The following is a 20,701-nucleotide window of genomic DNA, read 5'->3' on the forward strand; positions in this document are numbered from 1 at the left end:
CAAGCAAATCTAGTTACTTGAGTTCAACAATGCAATTTAATATTGGTAAGTAAAAGCAAATATGACATTTGTATTGAAGAGATCTAATCAAATAGCCTCACTTACCTAATCAACAAAACGAAGGACAAAATCTAAAGTAAACAAGCAATTGTTTTCCTCATGTTTAATTTATATTTGGTTAGCAAAGACATTATTATGCTAGTTAAGACATTAAGTTCCTTTTAGTGAGCAAGTTTATGACCCAGCAAAAGCAGGAAGTCAAAAGAATTTATGCCTACTATCAAAAAATCAGTACACTCCCTTTCATACTGGAGATCACACTGAAATCCTCTTGGTCCTGACCCTAACAGCCTTCATTTCAGCCACTCTTCCTCCAATGAAAGGCTCTGACATGTTCCTAAAACTTGCCCTTGAACTAAGGCTTCTGCTGGGCCAACTGCTTATCCTTAAAGAAGAGGGAAGGAAGTCAACAGCTCAGTGATAAGGAATCTAAGAAAACATTGTAAAAAACCAGCAAAAAGGTCATAAAAAAGAAAACATACTGTAAGCAGGAAAAGTGGAGAGGGTTCAGCAGCACAGTAGTCCAGGACTTGCACAGTATAATGGCCTAAACTTTATGTCTAATATGTAAACAGTTCAGTGTGATTACTAGCTACTTGTATGTTAAGAGCTCTGCAGCTATGACAAGTCATGCTGTACTGTGCTAGCCATCATAAGCTCTAAGTAGCTGGAGGACAAAAAGCTGAAGTGATTTTAAAAGTGACAAATACACCAGTGAAGCTGCAAGAACATGTTGAAACCTACCAGGACTGCACTCCTGAGCCACCAAATTAAGAACCTCGACAGCAGCTGGACACTGTTGAATGAATTCTTCACAGAATGAGCTGTCTTCCAACAGCTGAGCCATCACCAGGCATGCTCTTAATGGAAAAACAGTATGTTTAAAGCATTACAAAAGTGTATGCTGAATTCAAAGTTGTCTTTACATGTATTGAATTAAAGCCTTTTAAAAAGGCAGCACGCTGACTGATCTGCTTCTCTCTCTGGTTGGTTAGCTCTCCACTGCAGCTCCCACACTGCCAGCTTTACCCTGCTTCACAGCTTTTATCAAGCATTTCATAGAATCACAGAATCACAGAAGGGTTGGAAGGGACCTCTGAAGATCATCAAGTCCAACCCTCAATTGCTCAATGCATTCCCAGGGCAATAAATAAAGGGGCACTTTATTTTTGGTGCTGATTTTAACAACATCCAGACATCAAATGTACTCAAGGAAGCAAACAAGCCTTTTTGCCTTGTCCCCTGCTGTCCTATGCCAGTATCAACAGAGGAGGAGAACAAGAAGCCATGCAATTTTCTTGAGCAGTTGGTATCAGAACAGGCTGGAGTGCTGCACAAACCCAGGGACTCACCTGGTTCTTATTTCAGCAAGAAGCCGGACCACTGCCATTACTGGAGTTGAGCCATCTCCTGTTGCAGGAAGTGAGGTGTGAATAGATAGACTTCCCTCCTGAGGAAGCAACATGGACTGGACTGCCTGTACTACCTTCTCAGTAATGGACAGTTTATGAAGAGGCAATGCCTGATGGTGGGGGGGCACGGTAAAAAGTTAAATTCAAGTAGTTAGTTTCTAAGAAATGAGGGTGTTTTATTACCTGGAGTTAATTCTCATTTTGTAGTATTCACAAAACCAGCACCAAACATCAGTCAAAACAAGAAAAAAAAACAACAAAACAGAAACAAAACAAAGAACCCAACACAATATGCAATGGAACATCTTCAGCACTAAAAGATGAATATCCATGTTACTTGAATGAGAACATAAATATATTGTTAAGATATGTTTAAAATAATGAAGCAAACTTTACAAATAATATTTAATCAAAGATGAAACAGACTTTTTACATGCTGTAGGTTAATTGCAGTGACAACAACAAAATCATAATTGATATTATACTTAGTATTGGATTCTTAAAACTACCGTACCTCAGATCTTGGAACACAGAGCCTAGATAATGGAATAGTTAATGTTTCTGATGCCTGGGAGGTCTTTCTACCGTCTATAGTGGTAGGTGGGAATTTGACTGTTGCTATACCTTCTTGTTCATTAATAGATGCCACAACTCCAACACTTCCTGCTATTCCTTTACCTAAAACCTACAACCAAAAGAGGTCTGTGTAAGATTTAAGGTTTTCAAGCAAGAAACACTGAGTGTTTAACACCACACACCAACTCAACACACAATTAGAGCTGAGGATTTCAGGCAACAGGACTAACACACAGTAGCAGTCTCCACAACTGTTACTGGGAGTGCCCCACCAAGGCAGGCAGTGTGCACACTGCAGGCAAAACCTCCTCAAAAGCACCAATTCTCATTGGAGGTACAAAACGTGAACAGTGCTGAATTACCTGCACTTCAGAACCTATTTTAATTGTCTCCTTAAAGCCACCCAGAGCACAAAGGGCAGCTACTGCCTGCCGAGCAATTCTTTGAAGTTTTGCAAGTTTCCTTCCACTGCTGCTCCCATTCTCCAAAATACTCTCTGCATATTTCCCAAGCTGTGGAATGTACATCAGAGCCCGGGACAGAACCTGAAGACAGAAGCAAAAATATCAGAGAATGAGTTCAAGGCACAACTCAAACAAAACCCAACACTCCAAGCCTCCAGCCCACAGTCTCAGAAGAATTATTTTTGTTCTTGAAGAGAATTATAGAACTCAGAATATTTCAGGTTCTTTGAAGTGTGAACACCACCAAAGCCAGCTCCATTCCCTAATCACCTGTAGAATCACAGAGTTACATATAAAATCTTAGCAAAACTCTTTGCTCAAGGATTTAGCCTCAGCAACAGATCAGGTGCTGCAGGATTCAGAGGAACACAGAAGCAGTGTCCTCTGCTTTCCAGCCAACACAACAGACCCTCACAGGTCATGGCAAAGAGGACTGAACAGCAAAGGTAGAACAACTACCCAGCTAATAATTAAGTTCTCTTCACCACTCAATACATGCTTGGCATAGAATCTGATACTTAATCTTGTGTCTGCTCACTTTTTCAGCAGTTGTTGTCCATATCTGAGCTGCATTTGACTCTGGTGCCATCAACAAGCTATGCAGCAAAGCAATCACCTCTGCTGCCATGCTGTTTGCAACGTGCCCACTGATGAAGGGCCTCACAGGATCTGTCCTGCAAGGAGAAAGCAATTTGCCCATGGATTTCAAACCATGAGAAGAAACTTCAGTCATCAACAACACAGCACAAAAAGAGGGAACTTTATCACCTAGATTATTTTCTTGAGCACTACAAAGACTGGTACACAGAAGAGCAGAATCTAGACTCTTAACTGTAGAATCAATGAGACCTACCTGGCAAGCTCAGAATTCCTCTCTCTGCAAATAGATGTCTGTGCCGTCTTCTTTTTGTCCCCAGTGGACAACCCACTAGTAGTTTCTGGATTGACAGTTTCTATGGGTGGCCCAACACTAACTATCAGACCAGACTGTGCCCACTTAGTGGCTTTCCGAAGAGCTGCAGCAGCTTCTTCTGTAATAACTTCACAACAGCCACTCTGAAAATAAAATTGGCATAAAGACAAATCCTAAAGTCAGATCCACTCGGCCGCGTGAGATGATGCATTTAACTCTCGTCCCTCTGCATACGCAAAAGAACTGAGAACACATCAAACATCCTCCTGTGTCTGTATTAGTCACAGTCATTAGACAAATCCTTTCAGTTGCTTTTTCTCATCTACAAAGAGATCAGAGATCCATGTGGACTCATTGCGTTTAATACTCCATCCTTAGCTTAACAGCATAGTTTCACTTCTCTGATCAAAAAGCCACACGTGAGTATGTCTGGTGCAAATACTCAAGAGCATGTCTGAAAATACACATGAAAATGTAATTTAAATATGTGCACTAAACACTTCAGGAAAGAGAATATTTAAGGGGCTTAAACATGACCTACAGTGGTTGGAGGAAGCAATAGCTGGAATTCCTTTTCATCATTTACCTCTGTATTTACATCAGTAAGTATATAATGCTAACATTACATATAAAGTTACCTTTCTGAACAGTTCTGTAAAGTAAACAACATTTAACAAAGGGGATTTAACATCTGTAAAAAAAAAAAGTTGAATATTCTTTAGTTATTCCTTTTCTTACTTTTGTCATGTCTCGATCCATTTTCACCACTTTCTCCATGTTGGCTCCAGTTCCTAGTCGGAATGGACGACCCTCTGAGCTACTATTGAAGTAAGAACAAAACACATCAGCTCTGCTTTCATTGGTGGAAAAGAACAGCTGACTTATACTTTTCAATTTAATTTGTTATGCATGTTTTTACATTATTTGAAAGCAACCCTTGCAATTGCTCAACAGCAACAGGAGTACTTGTTAGTTCAGGACATACCCAGTTGCACTGCAATTTACAAAAGGAATGCAATGGTATTGAATGTAGTTATTTGCATTGCAATTTAACCCTTCCCCCCTCAGGAAGAAGCATCATGAAACTGGCTTTTACTGAACACAGATCCCGAGGGCTCTGAGTTAATCTCTCCCCTCAGAACACCCAACAGCTCTACCTTTTACTGTCATTTTTAAGGCACAAGTTCAAAACCAACTTGGAGTGGGAGAAGCTGAGATGAACAGCACAAAATGCAAGAGGTGCCAACACTGGCTGGTTGACACGCAGAGATCTCAAAATCCAGGTGGGTACCAAGAATACCAAAGCAGCTGCAATAGCAAGTTATTATGCAGTGTATGCATGATTGACCACAATGCTTTTAAGTCCATTTTGCTTTGATAGTTCTATTTGTTAGTCCTACACGGCCTTGTCATACTGTAACAAGATAGTTCCATTTTCTGATGGAGCATCATTTAAGTAGCTAATTTTTCATGTGATTGTTCTCAGATTAAGATGTTTTTATCTTCCTTTGCTAGTTGCTTGTAAGTGAGCCAAAACATCACATTTCTTATCCCTCTCCTCCTTTTAACTAGATGCTCTGCTCAGTTTCAGCTCTGCTGCTCTCATCATTGCTAGACAGTCTTCTAAAAAACAGACAAGCCCAGGAAGTGTTGGGATTTAGATTCTTCCTGCTGCTGCCTCCCCACAAGCTCAGGAAGGTGGGATGCATTTTTATCCAGGTAAGAGTATGCTGAGCAGCAACTCTAGAAACCATTTTTGCATTACTGTATTATTTTACCAGTAAAGACAACAAACTGGGAAGATATTTTGCTTTCCTATTTCTGTTATGTTTAGGATGCATTTTTCTACAGCTGTAGCACTAAAAAAAAAAAAAGATAAACGGAATTAGCCCAATTGGTTCCAATCCAGTGAGTTAAGATTACCTTAGCAATGGCTGAAGGACTTCATGGGATGACTGGTCTTCCCGTTTATGAATGAAAATGGAAAGCTTCCCATCCACTGCCTCGCTTTCTTCTCCAGGATCTTTATCACCTTTTATGGAATTTTTAGGGCTGGCTTTTGCCAAAGCAGTGTCTGGCTCAGAGGCAGTTGGAGAAAGAACTGTCTGGCATCCTTGAAGCAGAAAGGAAAAAAAAAACAAAACAAAAAAAAACATACAACCGTGAGCTCCATCAACAAACTTGCTTGCCCTTGAAACCAATGCTAACACACCCAAGGTGGGTCTGAAACATCCCTGTGACACACACCTCAGTCTGAGAACAGCTACATGAAACTCAGACATCTCCTGTCCTTCAACACTGAGGTGTCAAATTCCTTCTCCTATCTGAGCTTTCTGTCAATACAGAAGGTCCTTGCAGAAACAGGACTTGCTTGGCAACTTCCCAGATTAGCAGGACACCGAAAAGATGCTGGTACCTGGTACTACGTAGTCCGCCAGCTTTGCCAGGAGCAGAGAGGCAATCTTGGAGGCTGGGTCACTGGGATCGTCCTGTTCGCTGTTCAGGGAGGGCACAGAGTAACTCCAGGGAGGCAATTCCACATTTCCACAGTCCTCAACACTCATGAGAGGCAGCGCGGCACGGCACAGCTGGAGGATTATAAGGACCAACTTGGGAGAAGGACGCTGATCCAAGAGAAGGGACAGAAGCTTGGACACACAGGCTGGCTGGCTCAGGATTGCTTTACCTATGTGACTCCTGAAAGGGAAAAAAACAGGTAACTGCTGTTTGGAAAAAAACAGATTGATGCTCTTGTAAATAATAATGTAATTTGTTTTCAAGATGTAATTAAAAAAAAAAAGTCCAGCATCTGACAAAACCTTGTCTGCAACAAACGGTACCTAACCTGATAGCGCTGATTAAACACTAAGATTAAGTGTCACTCTACAATCAAGTTTCAGAATGGTTTCCAAAGTTCTCTTACCTTCTCTACTGTCAAAAAAGACAATCCCCAGAGGAACACCCACCTGCTTTCATGCCTAGAAAAAAATACCCCAGCGGCAAAGGCCTAGTACCTTGACAGGTCATTCAGAAGACTGAGGACATCCTGAAGTGCGTCGTTCCCTGCAGCCTGGTTCCCACAGCACTCTGTGGCTCGTACCAGGTGGTTGGTGAGAAGGCTGGAGACCTGGCGAGCCAGACCAGAGTGAACAGCTTCTGTTGAGCCCCCTGAGAAAGGCAGGCAGGAACACACAGCTGTAAGGAGCAACAATCAATGTACACGTCTACCAATTTCTAACCCGTCAACTGAAAAGAGTAAAAATTTTTGCTACAGCAAAACATTTCTATGCAAAATGTCTTTGATTAAAATAAAACTTGATGCTACATCTATGTCACATCAGCCAATTAGCCACATGTCTATGTTTATGTATGTTATGGATGAATTCTATTACAGGAGAAATGTCTAAGTGATCCCTCAGGGACTCTGGGTTCTGTGGTTCTGTCTGGGCAGAACCAAGTGGCAGACCTGAAATTATCTGCAACAGAAACACTCTCATGAGGAGGAAAAAAACCTATAATTGAGAAAACAACAAGAAGATAATGACCTTGGACAATTCTACAGCCATTCTAAAACGTCAACACATTTGCAGAGCTCCTACCTTCTTCTTTCTCCCATTCAACACAGCGATTGGCTAGCACCTGGAAGGCAGCCCAAGCCATCGTGGCCACCTTCTGTTTCTTAGTTTGCTTTTCATTTGAACTGGATTCTGTCTGGCTGCTTAAGCTGCAGAGCCTGTCCATGAGCTGCACCAGGCCACTACGAACCAAACACTTCTCTTCGCTCCTGCATGAGAAGAAAATAATCAGATTTTACTTCAGTGACTTTTCAGTCACTAACAACAGACACAATGGAAATCCAAAACTTGCTGTTAACTCAAGCAACTAATCACTCTGTAGAATGGTGGTTCTGTCTCTCCTTTGGTCCCCGTAGAGGATGAAATTCTGTATTCTCAGAAAATTTAACAGGATATTTTGATATTCCTCATTATGAAGAGAGTAAAATGATAACATATAGTACTTCTCCTTAAGGCAAAAATCTATCAAGGACAGCTGAGGATGCCCTCCTTCCCTTTCAGAAAGAAATACTTTCCTACCTAGTGTAAGGAATAGTGCATAAGAGGCCAATGCTGTTTGCACAAGCAATGGGGTAACGAGCACACAGTGAGACCACGGATGTCATCGTCTCTCCAAAAGCTTCCTGGACTTGCTCCACCATCCCACCACACGTGAGCTCTTCAATTCTGTTGGCAGTGGGATATTTGAAATGGCAGGCTTAAATAAAGAGATCAAACTTCCCAATATAGCTTTAAATAAATAATTATCAGCACATATTAAGAATTACTCAAGGAAGATTTAGAAGCAGAACGGCAAGTCAATGTTTTAACAGGAAACATGTAAAGAGGAAAGTATGGTGGTTTTACCTCAGACACGACTGAAACTTGACTACAAACAAAATACAGAATATTTTATCAAATTTAGATAACCATATTAGTATCAGATAAATCTACCACTAATACCTAAGTAACATGAATTTAGAATCAAGTAAGGAGAGTAAGGTGCATTATATACCTATCTGTCGACATGTCATCTCTGTGTGAAAGTTCATCTACTGCCAAATCAAGCACTTCTTAGAAGTTTCTGCCTTTTTACCCCACAAAGGCCAATAAAAGTGCCTGCTGAAAGCTCAGTTCTGCAGACAAACCCTCATAGCTTGTCAATTCTTGTGGTTTCTCTCTTTGCACAATGTGATCTACTATCTTCTACAGAGACAGAAACGTTTAGTTCTTTTCAGAGAAGTAAACAAACCTTGGTCCTCCCTGAAGCACCATGGTCACGGGGCCTACAAGATGTGTCACCCCACCAACCCGGACTGCTGCTGTCAGCAACTCCCTCATGTGCACCAGGGCCTGCTTCCTGGTGTTCCCACGTCGCCACCTTGTCTGAGCAGCCAGCAGAAAACTGCTGCTGGACACCTAGGAGATGTTGGTTGTTTTTGTTAATGAGATGCAAGCAAAACACCTCCTTTCTTTGTGAAAGTCTGAATTTGAAAACAGAATGGCTTGGCACGTTTACAATGACCTACCGCTTGGTCAGGATTTGTTCCAATGAAAGCAAAGAGCTGCCCCAGCAAGACACTGTAGGTGGGTTTGTCTCTGCTGTCCTCAATGGCCAGAGACTGGAGGAGAGTAAACGAGCTGCTTCGATGGCTGGTGACGTGGCGGCGCCTACGAGAAGGCAGGGAAATTACACCAATTTACACCAGTAAATTCATCCAATGAAAAAAAAATAAAAACGCTCTGCTTGCAGAGCTTATGGTGATTGGACAACACGAGCCATGTGATTGCCAAGCAGCCCCACAGAATGACTGGTGCACACCTTTGAGTTGATCTGGCAAACTCCAGGTCTTCACTGCCAATCATTTCTAGGTCAGAGGGCGCCGACATGCTGCGCAGGAAGACGGGCTGGCGGACGGCGTGGGAGATCACTTTGGTTTCAGATGCTGATTTACAGGCTGCAACGTTAGACAATATGAAAGAAAGTCACTGATGGTGCAGGAGGTTGTTTACAAACAGTGACTTTATAAGTCACTGTTAATACTCCAGTGGCAGCAATAACATAGGATGGGGAAAACATGGCCTAGGCGAGGACCTGCAACTCAGCTCTCAGGACCTTCCTGCTTTCAGACATTGTTTCAAGTGAGTTTTGTTTTGATTAGGTTAAGGAATTTTTCCCCCAATAACTCAGGAGACCAAAGTTTAAATTCCACGTACTACTACTCACATCTTAATTTACCATCACTATGGAAATCAGAAAAAACAAAATCAACTTAATCTATTGTAAAATGTATTTAGTGTTAAAAATGATTTCATTTTCATTAAAGTGAAAGAAGAAAAATGAGAGAAAAGGAATAAATTTTATCTTTAGAAAAAAAGGGAAAAAAAATAAGGATGAGCCCTATACCTGGGGTCTCTGCAGGGGTCCCAGATATACTCCTTGTGATACCAGACTGTGCTGCAATAGTGACATGTAATAACAGCTCTGCTCTGTTCATCAAGCTCTTCACTAATGTTTTGGTTTTTGCTAGGGGATGAGACGTCTTCTGTATTAGTGAATTCACCTCTTGAAAAAATTTCTCCCTAAGATTATGAAGGAAAAATAAAAGAAGCAAACTCAATTAATGCCTCCTGAAATAAAGTGTTACTGTGAGAATGGTTATTTCAAAGAAGTTTATACAGTATCAAGCTAATCTATGCCAACAAAATAGAAAACAAAAAAGTGATTTGTTAGTAGGTACTTGTAGCTGTATGTACTAATATTAATATATTTAGCACAAATGTTTGTAACAATTTAATCAGATATTGCTGGATAGACAGGAAAATTAAGTTTTAAAGTATGTGCATCCCTGGTTAGAAGTTCATCTGAATGCTCCAGCCCCCAAAGATTGTTTTCTATCTATAGGTCTACCAGCCTTCAATGAAATTAGAACTAAAGTATTTTTGAAACATGCAGTGCCAGCTTCTGTTTCACATTATGAATTGTCACAGGGTACAGTGAGATTCAAGAGCCTGCTTCAAGAAGCATTTAAATACATACGCAACTTGAGGCCTGCAAAACTACTTTGGGAACTCACCAACCATCCACAGCTGCTTCATGTTACCTTATCTTTTTGTTACCTTGCCTAAATGGTACACACACAGCCAGCTACTGACCTTAATGCCAGGACCACATTCTCAAGATCACTTCCATCAAAAGAAACTTCTTTCATTGAACAAAGAAGTTCTAGTTCTTTCATCTTGCTCTAAACAAAGCGAAGGAAAAGGATGAACATGTATTGAGAGAGCAGCACGAAGCATGAACACACGGAATGAACACACAGTGCTCACCTCATTAAAGTGATAATCATAAAAGAAAGGGACATTGTTCTCCAGCTTCCCATGCATGGCATCATCCACCTCGTTCTGCCATTTCTGCTCCAGCTCAGCCACACTCTAATCAAGAGAAAAATAACAGTTATTGCAGTTGCTCATCCTAAGGAGAAGAAGAGATCTTCAAAGAAGAGATCCTCAAAGAAGAGATCTAAGAAAATTTTCATTTTGTATTTCTGTGTTCCTAAAATGCTGTTAACACATATTTATTCTCAAAAGAAAAAGTCTTCTGGTTTTTAGGTAAATTTATTTTTACCTGCAATTGTCTCTCCATGGCATTTAGCTTCTTAAATGTCTCTCCCATAATTTTACAAAGTAAATCATACTCTTCAGCATGTTCTTCCTGATACTGGAAATTTATCAGGGACTGGAGTGCATCAACCAAATTCAAATGTTTAATCACACATGAAACTACCATCTCCTCCATTACTTCTGGCTGAATCACTTCCCTAGGGTTAGAGTAAAGCCAAGCTGATTAAGCTAGAATGACAGACAAACTCTGGCAATTCTGTACAACTCCCCAGATGCTGCTCTCATAAACCCACATTCACAGAACATTCAATACACACACACAACAGCCATGCCACATCCTCACTGTTGCTTTGGCATCAAGCATTCAAAATAATAGAAGTTAGGTTAGAAAAATAGAGTGAAACAATAACTACTTACTTTATACTGGGTCTAAATTGAGGCCGAGCCCGTCCAGAAATTTCCCTGAGTTTAATCATGATTCCTGGAGGCAGCCTAATCCTAGGCAGATCAAAGTAGTGTCCAACAGGAGGCACTAGAACATCAGAAGGATATGTAAATTCTCTGTCTTCATCTATAGTAAGAGGCAAGGGAGAAGGACTTGGTGTAAGGGCTGGGGATATTACACCATTAGCTTCCACCTGCCACTGGCACCTGGGAAAAATAAATAAAAACAGATTTAAAGGGGTTTTAAATTGTTCTTTTTCCCTAACTATGCCCCATCATTGAGAAAGACACATTAGTCCACAACACCTTACAAAGACTGCATAGTAAGTGTGGCCTGTCCCAAGCAAAACCCAATCCCCTCTTTTTCCTCTAAAGAAAACCTCTGTTCTGTAGAACTTTCCCTTAGCTTTATGCAGCCCAGAACTGCTGAACAAACTTGGCAGGAAAAATTATCAAAACAATCACCTTAAAACACAAGACTTGAACACCACTACAAAAGCCACCTTCCCTCAGAAAAAACAAACAAACAAACAAACAAGCCACATGGGAACTCTATTATTATTTTTTTACCTTTGTAGCAGTTTTGATCTTAAGAGCTCTTGACAGGTTTCTTCATCTTTGGTAATTTCTGGTCCATTGTAGAGTATTCGCAGCATTGAACAAGCCAGCACAGAAAGGCCCAGGGCCAGGTCAACCAAGAATGGCAAACCTCCTGACACGTCCTCTGAAGACTCCTGGAGTAGGAAGAAGGACAAGTTGCACTAATCAATCAACCATCAAGTCCTTCCCCAATACATTTCAAGATAGGATATTTTATATATAAGATTATATGTAAAAATCTAACAGATATAACTACGTGTCTCTTAGACAGAGGTGTATTTAAAACTGCTTTATATATTGCTTTAAATTGTTAAGAACAACTCAAGACACGAAAGAAAGGAACATTATTTTCCTGAACCAAGAAAGAAAATAAAAAGTATTTGGTTCAGTCATTTTCTGGCCTGACAATCTGTCATCCCACGGATCTAGTCCTAGATTCCCAGTAGCAGGATTCAAGTTCCCTTCTGTTTGATCCCAGTGTCCCTCCCTCTTGTCTTTATAGGCTGGAATTGCTGTTCCCCCATTAAAGCTTCAGTTTCCAGGTTGTTACAAGATACCCCTCTCTCCAAAGAAAACCTGATCTACAAGCAGGAGGAGATACTGAAGTGACTTCATCCAAGTCCAGCACCAATGACAAGAGGTAGATAAGACCTAGTAGGTACTAACTAACTTCTCTAAGTTTGCTTCAGGACATCTCTAGCTAAAGAAGCCAAACATTTAACACTCAGGTCCTTTACACTGTAAGAAAATTACTTGTCTTATTGCCAGATAAGTAAGCTAGGACTGTTTTAAATTTCTAATGTTAGCTTCCAACTTTGAAATACATTTCTATTTGACCTGCTGGGTGTAACAGAGAGCAGATAAACTGAAGCTGAACCTGTCCCCTGGAACCTGTCCCGTTGGAGTACCTGTGCTCGGACAGTGCAGGCAAAGCCCCACATGGCTTTGTCTGGAGTGTTGTGCTCACGGCCACTCCGCATTTCAAAGGAGAAGGTGACTGTATCTCCTTCCACCTTGAGATTGTGGTGGGGAAGAGGGGGAAAAAAAAAGATACATTTAAGACTTGAGGCAAACAAAAAGGTTTTTCATAAAAGTGGCTTATTTTATGGATTAATGTTTTTAGTGACACGTATTTTTAGCTCCAATTATATAATTTAAAGATTCTTCCCTTTTTGTAAGGGTATCTTTTAGTGGACAATTGGATTTTAATTTTGTTGCTGGCTAACTATAGTAAAACAAATAACCACTATAAATCTGGAATCAAAAGTAAAATTTATCAGTTTGTGTTACTTGACCTTGATTTTAATCAAAACACTTTCATTTTTTATCTGCAAGAAACCATGCAATAATCAACAGTTCTCTTCCTGAAGGAAGACAAACAATCTCTTCAAGAAGACACATCAACAGAAGAATTGTATAAAAAAATAGGTCTGCAAAATTAATTACATTCCATTAATTGTGAACAATGGACTGCTTTTCTGCAAGCACTTTCCAGTTTATTACTTCTTGTCTTCCTTTTTGAAATTAGTTTTTTGTGTATACCAGCCCAGTTTCAGTATGGGACAATGCAGCAGCACAAACACATTAGGAAAAGTAAATCCTAGTGCATACAGTCTGAGGGAACACACTGCAAAATTCTTGGAATACTGAAGGTTCAAAAAGTTTGAGGGATTTTTCTGTCTTAGCTATACTGCAGAAAGCATCCAATATAATTTTAAAACCCCACACACGTTTGGAAAGCTGCTACATTTACTATTTGTTAGGTAAGTGGGTTACTGTCAAAAAATGCAGCCATGGCCACTGACCTTAAGAAATTAAGTACAGACTGGGCAAGAATTTCTCTTAGAAGATACACTTATGAGCCCAACAGTGTCATTAGAGACTCCAGGAGCAAAACATACCCCTAAGAAATTCCAGTAAGACAAAACAAGAGAAGCACCACACATAACATACAGTCAGTTTACAGTCATTCCCCAAGGACATAACAGCCCACTTAAGAGGTGATCTCATCATGGGTAACCACACACTTAAAAGCTTGGACTTCACTGCTGAAGGGTTAAAATGGACTCGACACGGTTTCCAAATGGGATTTTTCTGTGTGAAAGATGGTTGGATTATAATACTGTACCTTTACTAAGTCTTTCGGCCAACCCGTTCCTAAGACACTACGGCTGCCATATCCCAGTGTATTGCCTCCATACTCAGCAACCTTCCTACTGTTTGTGTTAGGACCAGCATAGATCACCAACTTCAAAACATAAAATACACTGTTAGACTGTAAGAGAAAAACAAGAAAATCTAATAATAATAATAATACTTAGCACTTCCACAGCACTTTGTATTTTCAAAGTGCTTCATCAACATTAACAAGTCCTCACAACAGCCCTGTGAGGTGAGCAGGCAAGTATTATTATCCCCATTTTACAGATGGGGAAACTGAGGCAGGGAGGAAATTTAATGACTTGCCCCTGAGGTCACACAGCAAGTCAGCAGAGGAGCTGGGAGCAGGAATCAGGAGAAATCCCAACTTCCAGACCTTGTGCTGAGCTAACTAGAACGTACTGCCTCTCTACTAATAAATGCATTGGTCCTGCTCCCAGCAAAGTTAATATTTTGTCAGTGACTTCAGTGGGAACATGGAAAGGCCCAAAGTTTTCTGGAGGACTTAACCAGTAATCAGTGACATTAATATTAAATAGGCTTATAAATAATTAATGAGAATTAACGAGAGTATCACAGGACTTGCTCTACATCAAAGAACATACAGCAACAATTATTAAGCAGCACAAGTAGCTCTCTGATTAGACAAAGTAAATAAATGCTATTCGTTGTGTTCTTGAAATTGAAAATATTTGTCATATTAATCCATGTAAACAAGCCATTTATCAGGGGAAAAATAATAAAGGAACTTTTCCAGTTCTGCACTGTTTAAACAAATTGCTGATGTACAAAGTAGGCAGCTAGATTAAAATTTGATCAATAAGAAAACCTGAACAACAGCAAAAATGAGAAGGAAGTCAAACTTAAGACAATCTGAGCCATCATGAAATGAAAAAAAAAATATGGAAGAGTTGGTATAAATTTCTAAGGGGCAAAAAAATACCAAAACAACCAAACCCCACACCTCTGGAGCTTACATTTCTGCTACTTCAACAGAACCACTACTTGGGCATCTTTTGAGACAACTTCCTAATCACAGCACCTAACTCTTCTCAAGGGATCCTCATAACTGATACGCTTTAAACACTAAAACCATCACTGGACATGATGTTCTAAAACAATGCACAAGAAGAATTAAACAGCTAATATTTTTATTATTATTTCTTCGAGAATATTAGCAATTAAACCATTTTTCTTCACAGTTCTGCCTCTTCATGTCATGTACCTTTTCTATCACTTAGCTAGGTCTAGCCTTAAGATGAAACCCAAGAATTCTTTTTACAAGTTACTGTGCCACACAAGAAATAACCTCTTTGCCTCCCTGTATTTTATGGCCTTGAAATAAGTAGACTGTGACATTATAGTGCCTACTAATGTCAATAAAAACCTCCTGCCTTATCCTGAACGCTGGAGATAAGGTACCATGAAAGACATGGGACAGAAAAGATGAAAATGGGAAGTGTTGCTGATGGAAATAAATAAAAAAGAAAGAATTTCTGAACTGGCTCTTGCTTACCTTATCGTAGTCATACTGGGAAGAACATCTGTTGTCAAATCTAAGATACAAGCAGCGGGCTCCTGGAATGTGTACAGTTTCCTTAAACTTATAGTTGTCCCTGACAGGATGAACTGTTTCCACAGTCTTCCCAGCAGCCCAGGGAGCAGGGATCTTCAAACCCGTAAGAAAACCTGGTTCTTCTTTCTCTTCCAGCATTCTGAAATTAAGAGTGAAAAATCAGTCCTGAAATACCACACACAGATTATATTCAGACATCAAACTATAAAAGTACTTAAAATCACCTCTCAGCACTGACACATGGCAACACGAGGTAGTGATTCCTCATTGTAGGCATAACTGCATTGAGGAATCATCTGCACTGAGGGATGATGCAGAACTTACACAGCATGAACTCTGTCCATTGGGGATAACCAGGCCAACCTCCAGCCTGTGAAATCTGAGCTTTTCCCTGTGCTTTCCCATTTCCAAATACTGGTAAACAAGCTAAGCAGCACCATAGAAAATAAGCAGCACTATATATGGATTCTAACACGATTGGTAGCATAAAACAACCTTCTCTCCTGGGACAGCACCCAAAGCTGATTATATTGACATAAAACAATATGCCTGATGTTCCACTGAAACTGAGGATTGAAAGTAAGTTCTTCAGAGTTTGCACATAGCATATTGCACATGATCACAAGTGTTTAATACTACAACTTTGCAGCATGGCAGAGAGCTAGGATAAACATTTTTTGTTTTTCTAAGCTGAGACACAGGATTTAAATGCAGGACTTAAAATCATTATACTTCTCTATGCAAATAAAACCATTTAATATCTTTCTGATAGTTTTAATACTGTATTTCATGCTGCCAGAGCAAATTACATTTTCTCATTATGGTCTTCCTTAGTCTAATTTATTGTAAGAGGAACATTTAGAATTAATTCCTAATGCTTGAGGTGAGGGAAAAACCAAAATAAACCATGCCCTGTGCAAAGAGGCTGAATATATTAATGATTTAATTCTATATGCTAAAAAAATTTAGAACAAATTGTCTTTTGTCAAGTCCTGTATATCTCTAAGACAAGCTTACAAACCATTACAGCTTTGCTTTTGACAACAACAACAAGATTGTTGCTTTAACATTTATTTGTTTGAACATTACAGCTAAGGTATTTTACCCCATGGAAAGACTCAAATGTAAAGAACATCACCTCTCGTCAGGTAAGAGCTTCCCTTTCTGTTCTGCTGCACCACTGGGGGAACTGTTCAGTTCTGAGAAAACTGGAGACTGAGTTTTAAGCAGCAGTGCAGTCTGTGGCACAAAATATAAAGTTAAACATGCAAACAGCACAGCACTTTAAGGTCTCGTTACCGAAATACATTAACAACCACACTGCATGTTGTTATTGAGAATAAGTCATTACTTAGTAGCTGTTGTATCAAGTAAAATTCAATATTCAGCATTATCAGCTTCTGCAGCTGTTGAGCCATTTTTAGGCTATGATCTGTGGATCACTCACTGCAGAAAGTTGACCAAAATCTACAGCACTGTAGAACATGCACACCACCTCTTTTCTTCCTTTGCAGACAACTGCTGACACCAAGACCATACCTGACTTGTGTAAAGAACCAGCTGCACCAGCTGAGGCATCAAGGCATCAGCCATAGTTAGAGTTTGCAAATTTGGATGCATCAGAGATGTCAGCAGGACAGGAAGCAGATGACCAAGCATAGTTGCCTTTGTGATTTGTTCCAGGCCTTTTAATCTGTAAGGAGAGTCAAGGTAACAACCCTTTTCATAAAGCATCACTACTATTTTTAGTCACCTGTTTAATCTTGTAACAGACTAGGTGAGTAGGCAATTCAAAATTCAGCAGAGAACATTTGCATTACAGCTAAAGAAAAAAACCAACAAAACACACAAAAACTTAGTATCTTGAAAACATCACAATTTCTCCAGAGGGTTTTCATCCTAGTCTTTGCTGCCAATCCTTACTAAACAACGACAGACCAGAAGACAGTAAATCAAGAGTGTAATAATTATTTAGATAATGATAAGCTCCCATGGGCACAGGATGAAAGTCACATCAAACACAAGCGTATTTGTTCAGTGAGTGTATGAGGCTCCTCACACACATAGTTCAAAGTACTTTAAAAGAATCTGCATCTACAAAAATATATTTGAGCATGAAACCCATCTGAAAATATCTTGGAGGAACTGTGTATTAGCAAGAAACAAAACTCATCTTGTGGGCACAGAAAAGCAGAGAAACTGAAGCCTGAAACACAACTAGGAGAGGGAATTGTTTAACTAGAGAAAAGGTTTACAGTTTTTGTTTACATTCCATTCCCAGCAATTTTTTCAGTGAAGGGGAGAGAAGGAAGGGGAAGGTGATGCTGCCTGATGAAAAATGCAGGATATCATAACAATGTCATGAATAAAAACATCCAGTCCAGCTGGTACAGATGTAATAGTCAGGAATTTAAAAATAACAAAAAACTGCCCTGGCTTAGAGGAATATTCCCAGCTGACTAAGGACAGTTTTGTTTCCAGTTACCCTGCTCATAAATACCTTTGTAACTAAAACCTTATCTATTTGAAGTTTCTCTAGATTATCAAGCTAGTAGTAATGACATGGAGAGTCTGCTTCTAAATTCTTCAGTGCTAAGCAAAAGCTGTGTTAAGGAACAATTCCTAGACACTGAAAGCTCAAGTATATAAAGAACAAGTCATGCAAACTGTGCTTGTACAATAAACCAGAAAAAGTAGCAGCTGATTGTTCCCAAGTTATTATATTGATACTTGTCTCACCTTTGCTCTCTATCAGAAATGTCACTGTTAATTAGTGCAGTAGTGACTTGTTGCAGCATTTCTAAGACTTCATCACATCCTGTCAGAATTTGTGTAGCAAGAGACAAAATGCTGGTCTTCAGCTCCTAGGTACAGAGAGAGTTAGAGGATACCTCAATGCTTAGAGAATACCAAAAGAGGACAACAGAACAAAACGATGGATTTCCAAATGAAAAGAATGATAATGTGACCTGGCAGGCCTGCAGCAGGAGATTCATCCAAGACTTAATTTGATTAATGCTAAACCCCAAAGTGCTGGGAGAAACTAGGTGCATATTTTACAGGATGCACATCCAGTTTCTAGAGGGAAGGAATCCCCAAGTCCAGCACAGGAGAGAGAGCTGTTAGCCCGCCAAGGTACAGCACTGGTGACAGAATGTCCTGGCAGGTATGAGGATCACTGTAGAGAGAAACTGAACAATGAAAACATGGGTGAATACAAGACAGGAAAAGTACTACAGTATTTAGCATTTTCTCAATGAGCCTGAACAAATAACTTTCTACTGCAGCAAAGTACAAGTACACAAAGTCTCAAAGAGTAGCAGACAAAACCAGTTTAACAACACCAGAAATTCAGAAGTCAAGAGCATTACAGAACAATTGTTACTGTTCCAAAAACTACTGTGGTGAGCCAGCCTGCTTGCTAGGGCCACCCTGGCTCCTAGGAGCTCCCTCAAGAATACTTTAGAAGCAATATGAAATGACAATATTTTTATAAAACGGGACCAGCAAAACAACTGCTATCTGCAAACCTTGCCCTCTGACAGTTTCCCTGCCACAGACACTAGTCCTGCTATTTCAGAGAACAGATGTAGGTTGCTCTACATAAGCTTAGTTAAAACTGCAAAAAAGCAGAAGCCAGACAAGGCAAATGAGAAAACTCTTCCCTGTTTAAAACTGTAAAATATTTTTGAAGGACCACCTTGAAAGTGGTAGTTTGGAGGAGAAAAAAGCAGAGGGTAGTGTCTTCAGAAAGGATTCCTGGCACATGAATTTTCTTACATAGGAATCAAAATGTATTTTAAACCTCATGATACAGATATCTAGTAAGGGAAGTGTCAGCTCTCAGTGACAATATAGAACCCAAACCGGAACAATGACAAAGAACAATTGCAGACTTTAACTGGAGAACAGGAAAATAAAACTATCTAGTAATTTAACTAGATCAAGAGGAAAAGAACCAACAAAACAGCATAAGAAGAACACACTGCAGGAACAAGAGGTGTCACAGTAACACTGACTGTAGAGAGCCATACTAGAATAAAACTTGGTGTTTACCTGTACCTTCAATGTCTCTCCCTGCAAGGAGCTGTCACTGTCATCATTGTCATCAGGTTTAATCAAAACAGTGTTACTGAGGAGGTGGTTCTGTACAGCCATCAGGTACCGCAAGCAGGAGGATGCAGCCTTTAACATAAACAAGCACACTTCACATTATCTAAACCCTTCCATCAACCTTGATTCAGGCAATCCCTGCACTTTGAAATATAACAGAGGAAAAAAGCTGAGGGAGAGGACAAGCAAAAGCAAAAAATAAGTTCCCTTGAACAGAAATGATTTTGCTGATTTAATGTGAGCTTGTTAATTCATAATTAAGAGAAGAAACTGGTTGTAAACTACTGAATTTAATGAAATAACTTGCAAAACATAGAGAAGCAGTACCATTTTATTCAAGTATGTAGTATTGTAGTAATATTCAAGTACTGTAACATTAATAAATTCTTAAAGATAACACCATCACTGGCTTAAGATTAATTCACACTCCTGAAGGAGATGGATCCATGTTACTACTCCTTTCCCATTCTCCTGCAGGCCATGACTTTGTCATGGAGAGACCTGACCCTGCTGAAAACATCTACACATACTTTTACCATTATTTAATGTCAACTATCACACTTTTTTCTCTGTAAATTAGAATCCTTTCCTCTTGCATGAATCATTATACGCACCTGTAGAAGGAGTTTATTTTGGTTTTTAAGTTGCTGTAATGCTTTGAAGATTGAACCTTCTTTAAATTGAAACAGTTACCAGAGCAATTGGAAAATACATCCCCATATAAACCTGTTTTAGCATTACTGTGTGATTTACTTTGTTGTAAGAAATGGTTTCTTCTTTCCCCGCACAGCATAAACAAAAGACATTCTTTTCCTGTACTTGCTAAGACACACAACTATAAAAGTTTCACCTTTGTATACTCAGTGAAGATGATGGATTTGAGGAGGAAAAGAAGCCAAAGGCCAATATACTTTTATCAAAATACATTTTACTTACAGGCACAGTTGAAAGAAGCCTTTGAAAATCATCTTTAGATACAGTTTGGCACTTGGTGATTAAGACACAAGATTCTCGGACAACAATCTTGAGAATGTAGTGCAACAGCTCATCATTTAGTCTTCAAAAATGCAAGAAAGATGCAAAATGTTAATAGTCTAATTATGGTGCATTTTGTATAGCTCATCTCAACAGTCTCTGCAAGCTGTGTCACCAATTACATGAAAGCAAAACAAATATTTTCTCAACTCCAGAGATTCAGACACAAA

The 20,701-nt window shown here is 39.6% G+C and overlaps 1 protein-coding gene across 9 annotated transcripts in view; it reads right to left on the reverse strand.

The window, feature by feature from the left end:
* The window catches only part of HECTD4 (HECT domain E3 ubiquitin protein ligase 4), a 70,463-nt gene that overhangs the window by 23,680 nt on the left and 26,082 nt on the right, over nucleotides 1–20,701 (reverse strand). For 4 of the 9 annotated variants that reach the window (XM_051633540.1, XM_051633538.1, XM_051633546.1 and 1 more), the window contains 29 exons: nucleotides 20,433–20,553; nucleotides 19,440–19,568; nucleotides 18,123–18,247; nucleotides 16,923–17,076; nucleotides 16,522–16,622; nucleotides 15,324–15,522; nucleotides 13,776–13,922; nucleotides 12,556–12,660; nucleotides 11,618–11,781; nucleotides 11,021–11,254; nucleotides 10,608–10,800; nucleotides 10,310–10,414; nucleotides 10,136–10,224; nucleotides 9,387–9,562; nucleotides 8,802–8,937; nucleotides 8,509–8,650; nucleotides 8,232–8,398; nucleotides 7,520–7,666; nucleotides 7,025–7,209; nucleotides 6,440–6,620; nucleotides 5,842–6,122; nucleotides 5,349–5,538; nucleotides 4,164–4,245; nucleotides 3,366–3,568; nucleotides 3,051–3,186; nucleotides 2,411–2,593; nucleotides 1,987–2,157; nucleotides 1,413–1,582; nucleotides 805–920 (listed from right to left, as the gene is read on the reverse strand). In XM_051633540.1, coding sequence (XP_051489500.1) covers nucleotides 805–920; nucleotides 1,413–1,582; nucleotides 1,987–2,157; nucleotides 2,411–2,593; nucleotides 3,051–3,186; nucleotides 3,366–3,568; nucleotides 4,164–4,245; nucleotides 5,349–5,538; nucleotides 5,842–6,122; nucleotides 6,440–6,620; nucleotides 7,025–7,209; nucleotides 7,520–7,666; nucleotides 8,232–8,398; nucleotides 8,509–8,650; nucleotides 8,802–8,937; nucleotides 9,387–9,562; nucleotides 10,136–10,224; nucleotides 10,310–10,414; nucleotides 10,608–10,800; nucleotides 11,021–11,254; nucleotides 11,618–11,781; nucleotides 12,556–12,660; nucleotides 13,776–13,922; nucleotides 15,324–15,522; nucleotides 16,522–16,622; nucleotides 16,923–17,076; nucleotides 18,123–18,247; nucleotides 19,440–19,568; nucleotides 20,433–20,553 — 4,532 coding nt within the window. The remainder of the gene's footprint in view (nucleotides 1–804; nucleotides 921–1,412; nucleotides 1,583–1,986; nucleotides 2,158–2,410; nucleotides 2,594–3,050; nucleotides 3,187–3,365; nucleotides 3,569–4,163; nucleotides 4,246–5,348; nucleotides 5,539–5,841; nucleotides 6,123–6,439; nucleotides 6,621–7,024; nucleotides 7,210–7,519; nucleotides 7,667–8,231; nucleotides 8,399–8,508; nucleotides 8,651–8,801; nucleotides 8,938–9,386; nucleotides 9,563–10,135; nucleotides 10,225–10,309; nucleotides 10,415–10,607; nucleotides 10,801–11,020; nucleotides 11,255–11,617; nucleotides 11,782–12,555; nucleotides 12,661–13,775; nucleotides 13,923–15,323; nucleotides 15,523–16,521; nucleotides 16,623–16,922; nucleotides 17,077–18,122; nucleotides 18,248–19,439; nucleotides 19,569–20,432; nucleotides 20,554–20,701) is intronic. The other 5 variants (XM_051633545.1, XM_051633539.1, XM_051633544.1 and 2 more) reach the window with 5 other exon arrangements.

This window comes from Apus apus, chromosome 16 (assembly GCF_020740795.1).
Source record: "Apus apus isolate bApuApu2 chromosome 16, bApuApu2.pri.cur, whole genome shotgun sequence".
Classification (NCBI taxonomy): Eukaryota; Metazoa; Chordata; class Aves; order Apodiformes; family Apodidae; genus Apus; species Apus apus.